This window comes from Echinops telfairi, unplaced genomic scaffold (genome assembly GCF_000313985.2).
Source record: "Echinops telfairi isolate 266 unplaced genomic scaffold, ASM31398v2 ScPeMD7_655;HRSCAF=1070, whole genome shotgun sequence".
Lineage (NCBI taxonomy): Eukaryota > Metazoa > Chordata > Mammalia > Afrosoricida > Tenrecidae > Echinops > Echinops telfairi.
In genome coordinates this window covers 21,747,267-21,757,688 of record NW_022104553.1, presented here as the reverse complement: position 1 = coordinate 21,757,688, position 10,422 = coordinate 21,747,267, and the positions used below count along the sequence as shown (strand labels likewise).

The 10,422-nt window shown below is 57.7% G+C and overlaps 1 protein-coding gene across 2 annotated transcripts in view; it reads right to left on the bottom strand.

Annotated features, from left to right (window-relative positions):
- Window positions 1-571: 571 nt before the first annotated feature.
- LOC101650882 (nitric oxide synthase interacting protein) overlaps window positions 572-10,422 on the bottom strand; it is a 12,142-nt gene continuing 2,291 nt past the window's right edge. For both annotated transcript variants that reach the window (XM_004710437.2, XM_045293030.1), the window contains exons 2-9: window positions 5,139-5,209; window positions 4,686-4,791; window positions 3,388-3,469; window positions 2,280-2,439; window positions 2,073-2,197; window positions 1,781-1,968; window positions 1,581-1,689; window positions 572-1,127 (exon numbers count right to left, since the gene is read on the bottom strand). In XM_004710437.2, the coding sequence (XP_004710494.1) occupies window positions 1,056-1,127; window positions 1,581-1,689; window positions 1,781-1,968; window positions 2,073-2,197; window positions 2,280-2,439; window positions 3,388-3,469; window positions 4,686-4,791; window positions 5,139-5,208 (912 nt within the window). In that variant the 5' untranslated portion in view covers window position 5,209 and the 3' untranslated portion in view covers window positions 572-1,055. The remainder of the gene's footprint in view (window positions 1,128-1,580; window positions 1,690-1,780; window positions 1,969-2,072; window positions 2,198-2,279; window positions 2,440-3,387; window positions 3,470-4,685; window positions 4,792-5,138; window positions 5,210-10,422) is intronic.

Below are 10,422 nucleotides of genomic sequence, written 5' to 3'. Positions count from 1 at the left end.
CCCCCCCAGGGATTTTTTTATGAAGGATGGGAGAAGTTTCAGGTTTTAGTCTCAAAAGGGTACACGCTATTTTCAGGGAAGCGTGCCCAGCAGCGCGGGAGCTGGGCCGAGCTTCACTACTGGACTCGTGCGTGCTACCTCGTGGATCAGCACACCCCCACGTGAGGCACTGAGGCCAGAGAGGGCGTGGCACAGCACCTGCAGGTGCTTGAGCGGGGTAAAGTGAAAACAGCTGTACTGCAGCCTCGGTATTTCAAACCTCTGGCTGGGGAGGCGTGGTTTAAGGGATTGCCTGACCCCATTGGCTGTGCTAAGCTCAACTGGGTGGGGTCATGAGCCTGGGCCTAGTTGAGGCGGACCAGGTGTACTGCCCACCTGGCTTGGGGCCTGAATGGAGCATGCCCAGTTCGGAGGTCTTCCTGGGTGGCTAAAGCTCGCCTGATTTCCTCCCCAAACTCCTCTTTAACTACCTAACAGTTCAACCCTCAGTTTCCCAAAGTGGGCGATGCCACCTCCTCGCTGGAACAATACAGCAGACCGCCCCCCCCACGTTAGATCCTCAATTATGGGCTATAGTACAAATTTTCTTTTATTGCCATGGGGTGCTAAGTAAATATTATCTCTGAAAAGGGGGGGCGGTGGGCCAGAGAAGTTAGAGCACCTCTGCTCTAGCAGTCGCGGGTGTGGGAGGCATGATCCTGACGACCCGTGGGCGTCTCATGACATCCCCCTGGGACAGGCACTGGTTCCCCCACCCCCCCATAACTGGGGGCGGCGCACGCTGACTCGGGAGGGCGGGGCAGCCGGTTAAGCTGTTAGAGCGGCGCCCTCGGGTGCCCGTTGCCAAATTTAAACGCAGGGCTTCAAACCAGGCTGGTGATCTCGCAAGACCTCTGTTCGCGGATTTGCCAGCTCTTTGGAACAAGGAACTGGGTCGTGCGCGGCCCGGGGGCGCGTGGCTAGCCTGCCCGCGGGGTGGCCCGGGGGTGTCTGCGGCTGAAGAAGGCGCCACACGTGGGCCGAGGCCATGCGCCTTTATTGGTGACCCGCGGGCCCTAGGCCTGCATCACCGGCCGCGACTTCTCGGCCTGCAGCTTCACTCCGGAGCCCGCGAAGCCCGTGCCGCCCTGCCAAGGGGAGATAGGGCATTAGGGACCGGGCATGGGTGGCAACCAGGCAAAAGGCGGGGGGCTAGGGGATGATAGGAAGGAGGGTGAGGGGACCCCATCTTCCTTCCCCCACCACCTAGGGGAGAGAAGGTAGGCGGAGATGGAGAGGAATGGGGTTCCGGAGGGGTGGGCTGGAAGGGATGTGGTCCATCAGGGAGGGGCGTGGCGGAGGGACAGTGAGATGGGAGTGGGGGACAGACGGCTGGGGTCTGTGTCCCAGGAAGGGGGAGAGATGGTATGGGTTGAGGTCGCAGGAGGCCAGGAACCAGTGAGTGGGGGGTGGTCCGGGAGGAGGGGGAGGTCCCAGGCGGGGCGTGGCCTGAAACGGGGCGTGTCCCCGTTGGAGGTGGGCGTGGCCCCAAGCGGGGCGGGGAGGAGGGGAGGGCCTAGAGGGCGGCCTGGGCCGCTCACCCGCTGCAGCGTGATGATGTCGCGGTCCGTGAGTTTCTCCCCGTTCACCGGGTCCACCATGTCCTTGCGAATCAGCTTCTCCACGCACTCGAGGGTGACCACTGCCCCCCTGGGATACGAAACGGGGCCACGGTCGGCCCGCGGCCAGGCTGCCACCCCTCCCTCCGCCCCGGCCGTGCCCACCCCTGCCGGTCACTCACGAGGGCCGCAGCACGGCGCAGGGCGTGGCGTTGCTCAGACTGTCCCGGGTCACGGCGCACACGTAGCGCTCGCTGCGCGTGATGAGCCCCACGCGGTCCACGGAGCTGTCCAGCGGCGTGAAGCGCACGGGCGTCAGGTCGGACATGCGCAGCGGCCTCCCGGACATGGGGCAGGTCACCTTGCGCGACTAGGGGTGGGAGAGCGGGCCGCAGGGTGAGCACAGGCCGGGGAGGGGGTGCCTCCGTGGCTTCCCCTGCGAGTGCGGGAGTGGGGGCACAGGCACGCGCTCACCGGTCTCTCCAGCTTGGTGGCCTTGGCCTCGGGGGTCAGGGACGGGATCCAGAAGCTGGGCAGCGCCTTGTCCTTGTCCTTGTCCTTGCTCGCAGCGCCCGCGCTCGGGCCGGGCTGGGCCTCATCTGGGGGGTGGCAGAGAAAGGCTTTTAGGCTGCCGCCCCGGGAAGGAGCTCGTCCCGTCGGGCCCGCCCCACCTGAGCTCACCTGGGCCGAGGCCGGAGGCCACCTTGGGTGTGAAGGGGTTGAGGGGCCTGCTGACGATGGCGGCCTCCTTCTCCAGGAAGCCGCGCACCTGGTCCTGTGCCGCTGCCCGCTGCAGCTCCTTCCGCTCCTCCTGCTGCGCGCCCCGCTGCTTCTCGTAGGCCTGGGAGTGGGCAGGCGCGGGGGCGGTGGACAGTCAGGCGTGGGCCCAGGAGCCTGCTGCTCCTGGGTTTCACAGGCCCCGCAGGGCCCTGAAGGGCAGGCTTGGTGAAGCCTGGCCACGTGTCATGTCCCAGGCATCGCTGGGCTGCTAACCCACGGGCTGGAGGTTCGAATCCACCCCCCCCAGTGGCTCCACCCAAGGCGCCCTTCATCCATTGAACAAGCATTGACCATGGGCCTAGGGCCATAGGTGGCATAGGGGTTACACGTTGTGCTGCAATCTGAAAGATCAGCGGTTCGAAACTACCAGCAGCCCCATGGGAGAAAGATGGGGCTTTCTACTCCTGTTAAGAGCTAACAGTCTTGGAAACCCACAGGTGCAGCTCTACTCGGTCCTACGAGGTCACTATGCGGGGCATCCACTCCACGGCAGTGAGTTGGGTTTTTGTTGAGGGACATTGAGTCGATGCCAATTCAGCGGGCGGTGGAGAACTGCTCCTGTGGGTTTCAGAGAACTGTTAGCTCCTAACAGGAGTAGAAAGGCCCATCTTTCTCCCAAGGAGCGGCTGGTGGCTCTGAATTGCTGTCTTTGAGGTTAAAGGCCCAGCCATGTCAACACTACGCCGTCGGGGCTGCTTTGAGGGTCCAGAGAGAACCTTGCTCTTTGCCTGTGGGGCCTGCGGGTGTGGGTTATGGGATCACATGCCAAGGTGTCACAAGGTTGACACCTCCTGATGAAGTGGTGCTGGGTGCTGAGGGCAGGCCCCCGGGAACTGGACAGGTCGGCGGCCGAGAGTGTTTACCCCACAGGAGAAGCCAGAGGAATGGCACACCCAGCAGGAAGAAGAGGGGCGCAAAGGCTGAGAGAGGACAGGGAGGGCGGGCTCCGGAGGACAGCCCAGCATCAACACCACCCGCCCCCGGGGCACCCGCACGCCTCGCCAGTCACCTTCATCTGCCGAGCAAGCTCCTTCTTCTGGTGCAGGATGTATTCCAGGATGGCTTCGCGTTCGTACAGGTAGCCGTCCGGGCTGCAGGCAGAGATGGGGCAGGATGTAATGGTGTGGCCCAGGTCAACACCCAAAGCAACCGACCAACCAACCTACCCACGACCACTGAGTTGGTTCGGACTTGAGCTGAGACAGGGCTTCCGAGATGGGCAGTCTGTGCAGGAGTAGACAGCCTCATTGGTTTCCCACGGAGTGGCTGGTGGGTTTTGAACCGCCATCCTTGGGGTTAGCAGCCCCATGCCGCACCCACTGGGCAGCGGGCCAAACAGCACATCAGTTTCCTGTCCGGGCACCCATGACACACCCTGCAGATTCCATTGCACTGACTGCTCAGCCCAGTGCTGTAGACACACCGTTTTAACAATCGTAGCTTTGTCATAGCTTCTGGTGTTTTGCAGGGACATGTCAGAAAAAGGTTCTGGGCTGTCCACACCCTGCACCTTTCTACAAAACGCTATGGCCCTTGTCCTGCCCTTGGGTGGTAACCTTTCGACCCCCTTTACCTGGGACTTGGGGATATGCAGTATCAACATGAGGGGCTAGAGACTGAGGTCATTCACGTGGGCAGCTGCCACGGCTACCTAACCAAACCCCCGTAGAAACCACAGGCACCAGGCTCGAGTGAGCTTCCCAGGTTGGCAACCCTCATTCCTAAGAGACAGAAGCTCTGCCCGCATGACACTGGTCAGGTCACGGGATGCTTGTGCCTGGTCTCTCCTGGTCTGTGCCCGGGCACCTTTGCCCTTTGCTGCCTCTCACTGCCTCCCGTATGATAATTACCATAGGCCTGAGTGGCCCGGGGGTAAGCACTTGGCTGTGAATGGAAAGGTTGGCAGTTTGAGCCCAGCGGCCACTCCTTGGGAAGAGAATGAGTCTCAATCCACGCACGGGGTTTGGTGGCAGTGATTTGACACCGTGCGTACACGTTTCGCTGAGTCTTTCCTGTGACTCGTGGACCCCAAGGCCACCCCTAAAGATCCCACCCCACCCCCGTGTCCAGCCAGGGGACAGCCTTGTCTCGGGCTCTCCTTTAAAATAACCCTTTAACTGAGCATCTACTAGGACCAACAGCAGGAAGCAGAATGGGGAGTGGCCAGTCTGTCTCTTCTCTTCCAGACCCTCAGACCAGCCCAAGGATAGCAACCAGGTCCCAGCTGCGGACACCAAGGGTCTGTCGGGCCACGAGGCTTGCCCAGGGGAGCCACCCCTCCATGGACTTTCGTGGAGCCCAGCTCACGTGACAACAGGGTCGTGGCAGGGCTGCAGGGACAGGCAACAGCAGTCAAAGTCCTTCACGGCATCCCGGCTCAGTCGGATGTTCTGGGTCCCATAGCCTGAGGCCGCTGGGGACAGAGACCAGAGACGGGGGTGGGGGGGGTGTCAGGCCTGTCCCAGCCCATGCTGCACCTCCCTCCCCACACTGAGGGCGCAAGGTGAGGAGTAAGCGAGCTCACCCACAAGAAGCAGTAAGCAGTAGCGTTGCTGGGGGGGGTGGGGGACACTGAACGGCTGAGTGGGGCAGTGAGTAATGGAAGTGTGAGCCCCACCCCCCACCCCCACCCGGCCGTTAGGGCTGAGTGTGGGCTGTGACTACCCGGGTTGGCGTGAAAGTGTGCACTGGTGACAGAGAGAGAGAGAGAACAAAGCCAGCAGTGCAGAGCGCGGTGGGGCCGGCTCTCCCCTCCAATACCTGTGTCCTTCTTCTTCTCATGGTAGGTGTAGACGGCACCCGCCGTGCAGTTCTTGCCATGCCGGGTCATCCTGGGCACAAGGGGCAGATGTCAGACAGGGTGGGGTGGGCAAAGGGAGCCCCTCAGCACTGAGCCGTCCTGGAGGCAGCGGAAGACCAGGGAGCCAGCCCAGTGGGCTGAGGGGCTCAAACGAGAACAGTGTGCAGATGACACGGGACCTGAGGTGGTGCACAGGTCACCCTGAGCCGGAACAACTCCAAGGCACCTAACCACCACCACCCAACAACAGGTTTCATCCCCAAGGGGCCCTGGTGGCGCTGTGGGTGAGGTGCTGGGCAGCAACCTCATCTTTATTAAAAAACCCCAAACTTTCCTTTCCTGGTAGAAATCTGAAATACAACACGTCAGCTGCTCCCAGAAGGCTCCTATGAATTAAAGGGTCATGCTGAGAGTAGGGAGCCCTGGTGGCGGAGTGGTTACCATTGGGCTGGGATCCATGAGGTTAGCGGTCCGAAACCACCAGCTAGCTCCCAGGGAGAAAGATGAGGCTTTCTACTCCTGCAAAGAGTCCCCAGTCTCAGAACCCCCCCGGGGACAGTTAGACTGTCCTACAGTCGCTGTGAGTCGGCGTGGACTCGGCGGAAGGGGGTCTGGTTTGGGGTTTGCTTTATCTTATTTCAGAGTGCGGGAGAAAAATGTGGACATTAACTCAAAGTCCTAGGACCAGACCAGGCTGCCGGGTTGGGTCCCCCAAGACGGTGGCCCTCCCCTTAAAGGTCTCAACGCACGCCCCTGAGTTGGAACCATTAACCATTTCAGAGCAGAAGGGCAGCATTCCCCCAGGCCAGAGTTCGGAGGGTCCGGAGGAGGGATGGAGACAGGGAGCACGGGAGGAAGTGGGAGAGGGATGGGACTGGGGGGTGGGGGGCGGTCGTCATGCTGGAGTGGAACCAGTGTGTGTGTGAGTGGCTGCACGGGGCCGTGACCTGCTCTGTGAGCACGCGCCGCGGGCACAACTGAAGAGTGACAAAGAACAGGAAACACGTGAAGCACACAGCTCCCTGCCCCCTACTGGTGCCTTTGGCTCAAATGCCAATTTTCGTTGTTTTTTCCCCCCTCTCCAGCATGTATTTCCATACACTAAATAGAGACTTGACTTAGGGGTGCCCTTCTGATGAACTTGAGCAAATGCGCCAGAGGGCTCTCCAAAGTTCATGGGCAAACCCCATGACGTCTCAATCCCATTTGTTGGCGAACTTTTGGGGAAGACCCATGGTATGTTGTTCCTGCATGCCATCCGTCCCTCCGTCCATCTGTCAAGATGGAGTAGAACTACCCCACCAGGTTTCCCGTGCGTCAGCAATCTCTCCCCACTCTTCTCCCTCCTCCCACCCCCGTCCCCAACTCAGAGCCACGAGGGGGGCATGGATCCCCCACTTGGCAGTTAGGGGCTCCTTGTGCCCCTGAACTGGTTCTGACTCGAAGGGAACCCCCGCCCCCCATGACATAGAACTATCCCCTGGGGTTTCTAACCACCAATCGTGCAGTTGGCAGCCGAGCACTTAACCGCTGGGCTCCTCCAACCAACTAACATGCCCATACACCCATGGGACGCCTCCAAACAAGGTCCACGTGTTGGCCATTCCAGGAAGTTCCCTTGGGCCCCCTTCACAGTCAAGGCGCCCCAGAAACAACCGGCTCAGCTGATCTGGGCGAAAAGCCCAAGCTCATCCCGTTCCCCCCCCACCTCTGTACCTGCTGCTTCCATAGGCTGCTCCCCTCCCCCCTCTGGCCCCGCTCCTGGACTCCCGCCCAGCCCCCTCACCAAATGGTGCTCTTGAAGGTCACCTCCCCATACCACATTCCCCCACACACACTCTATTCTTAGTTATCAACTGCCTTGACCCAGGGTGGTATTTTGGCACCGGGCACCCATTTTCCAGAGCTCTGGGCTTGTCATGTAGCCAGGCCCAGGGTTTCCAGGCTCCCTGGTTTCACGGGTGGGGTTGGTGTCCCCTTCCCAGAGTGAGAGGGGCAGCAGTAGGGGGGCATCCATTACCAGGAAGGGAGCGATGAGCACAACGCGTGCCAAAGAATACTGGGAGGTCACAGTAGCCAAAAAGGGGGGGGGGGCACAGACAAGTCAAGTGTCCACCAACAGATGAGTGGGTTGGGTCCTGGGTTGGCACAAATGGTTGGTAACCCCAAGGTCAGTGGTTCAAACCCATGGTGGAAGAAACACGCCTGGCCATCTGCTTCCAGTCCCCCTCCCCCCGCAACAACTCCATGGGGTTGATCTACTCTGCCAAGTGGACCCTCCAAAGTCACACGCCAACGATGGAAGAACCCAATGTGGTACGGAGATTCGAGAGCGTGCCGTTCAGCCACACGTCCTCATTACGACCCGACTTGGACCAGCCTTTGTGGAAGAGGCGTGGCAGAGGCATCTGAGCCTCCTCTAACTTCACAAGGAGGGAGGAGGATCATTAAGGGCAGCATCGACCAGCTAAGGCTGATTCTAAAGAGGCAGAGGTCAGACATCCCTCCTCTCCAGCCTTGCCACCAGTTCTGCCCCCAAGGGTGCCTTCCTCCGCATTCTCTATTTGCGGTGATACACAGAACTCACAGGCCCACTCCCAGTGGCGGAGTTTATCAGCGCAGCTGTTGTTACTTTGCACAACAGCCCTATCATTCGTATGTTTGAGCCCCTCATAGCAGCCGCTGTGTCAACCCACTTCATGGAGGGTCTTCCTTTCTGCTGACCCTCTACCAAGCATGATGTCCAGCTAAGACTGAGTCTCACCGTGCTCCATTCTAAGGAGCAATAGGCTTAGGCTTCCCACAGGACAGAGCTGGTTTCCCCTCCTGTCACTTTCCTTTCAGCCATGGCACATAACCCAGGTAACTACCTGAGAATCAAGTTCCACCTCCCATATACCTTCATTCCTAATCATAATAAGTTCTGTTATTCCCAGGTGCCTAGAGAGCGTGCAACAAATCCCACTTCTGACACCAGCTGTATATTAAAAAAAAAAAAAAAAGGTCTGATGGAGGCATCTGATTTCCTCTAACATCACAACGGTGAGAGAGGAGCACCAGCTCAGAGCTGATTATTCCTATTGGATCAGACATCTCCACCCTCCGATTTTTTACTAATCCTGACGCCCGACGTCCCTCCCATAGCACTCTCTGGCTCTGTGTTACATTTGAGGGGTCGCTGCTCTGTCCATAGAGAACTCACAGACTACACTAGTGATTATGGGTTTACTAGGCTAGTCAAAGGTCACACTGGGCAGATCTTCTGTAGAGGTCACTCTTGAGGACGAAGGTGCACCTGACCCACGCCATGGCATTTGCATTTGCCTCAGATGTATGGGAAAGTTGGACAGTGTGTAAGGAAGACCGGAGAAGAATCGTGCATTTGAATTGAGGTGTTGTCAAAGAATGTGGAAAAGTATCACGGATACCAATAAGAACAAAGCACAGAAAAGATGGCTGCAGAAACCAGAGATCAGCAGGAGATGGCCTAATGGGCTTCCTAACTCCTGTGTGTGTGAGTGGGGGGGCAACCTCCACAAGGGAATGGCTCCTAAGGGGCGGTTGTATAATTAAAGGGTAAATTAAAGCATCATCAGACAAGGCAGGCAAGGGCTCACCTCTTCCATGGACACCAGAACCAGAGGGTGTGTGAATGTATTCTCTCCAGCTCATATACTCTTGGGGCATGCAAGCCACATCATACACATATGTAACAGGAAGGGGATATGTTAGAAGCATACACATAACCGGAAGGGGATGTGCCAGGGACATACACCTGATCAGAAGGCACATATGTAATAAGATGGGCAGGTCCTCGAGTTAAGATGGCCCCCTCACCTTAGTCCTCTCTGAGCCAGCTTGACCCTAAGTGTCCCTGAGCACTTCTGCAGACAAGCAATCTATGAACCTTATCAGAAGGGAGTGGGCCGTACTTAGGGTGGGGTGGGGTCATCACTCTTGATGGCTGAATCTTCTGGCAGATAACCTGCAAGCATATAGTAGCAAGCATCTTAAAATTGCAGACACCATCTTAAAATTGGCATTATTACAGGGGCGCGTTGTGGGGAATAACTTTAGTTGGGAGAATGTGGCTGGGATTCATCTTCAACCCACAAGCGTGCAGGCCTCCCTGCACAAGAGTCTCGGCTTCCCAGACTCCTTCACTATGAGCGTAGAGAATTTGTCCACATACACTCTCTTCCCAGTTCTCAGTTTCCCTGGAGTGAGACAACCATGCTCAAGGACTGAGAGAGGGGGGGGGAGAGAGGAGGGACTAAGTGCCTTCAGGCAGCCTCTGTTTCTTTCCATCTCTCACATCTCCTGGAGGTATAGCTTGCTCTGGGGTCTCAGAGGTTCTCAGCACAGGGACCCTGGGCCCAAAGGACAAACCCCACTCTTAGCGGTAGCGAAATCCTTCCTGTCCACCTCTGGGATGACTCCTTTTAAGCCTAGCAGGATGGCAAAACTGACCAATGCCATTAGAGTTAAGAACACCTTATTTGCATGGCCCCACGTCTACCAGGGTGTCCTACACCTGATTCATATGAACAAGCTGTCCAATTCCCTTGATGGACCACAAGCACCTTATCTGCATAGCCCCAGCTAATCATTTGATGGCCACCATGAGACTGTGGCTAGAAACGCCATATAGAAGCAATCCATTGTACCACAAGTGTAGACACCTCATGCCGAGTGAAAGAAGTCCGACAGAAAATGTGACATGTTTCCCTTTATAAGAAACACCCAGAACGGGCGTAGATGAGTGGATTCCAGAGGCTTGGGGGGAAGGAGCCACAGGGAGTGAACTGCTGATAGGTACAGTGTTTCCTTCTGTGGTGGTGAAAATGCTGACTCCTAATTCAGACAAACCAACATGAACGCCCTGAGTCAACCAAGTCTGACGTTACAAAAAGGTAGGTTTGAGACAATCATGGGATTTGTGTGGATACACGTGAACAAGTAATAGATAGCAGTCTAGGCTACCAATAAGGACCCCTGTAGTGCCATGGCCAAAGTCCTTGGCTGCCAACCAAGGGCCCAGCAGTTTGTGCCCACCAACTGCTTGGTGGGGGAAAGATGTGGCAGGCTGCTTTCCTGAAGCTCCTCAGCCTCGGACACCCTGTGGAGCACATATGTTCTGTCCTATAGAGTTGCTATGAGAAGCATCATCAAGGGTACCACTGGGTTGCTATGAGAAGCATCATCAAGGACACCATTGGGTTGCTATGAGAAGCATCATCAAGG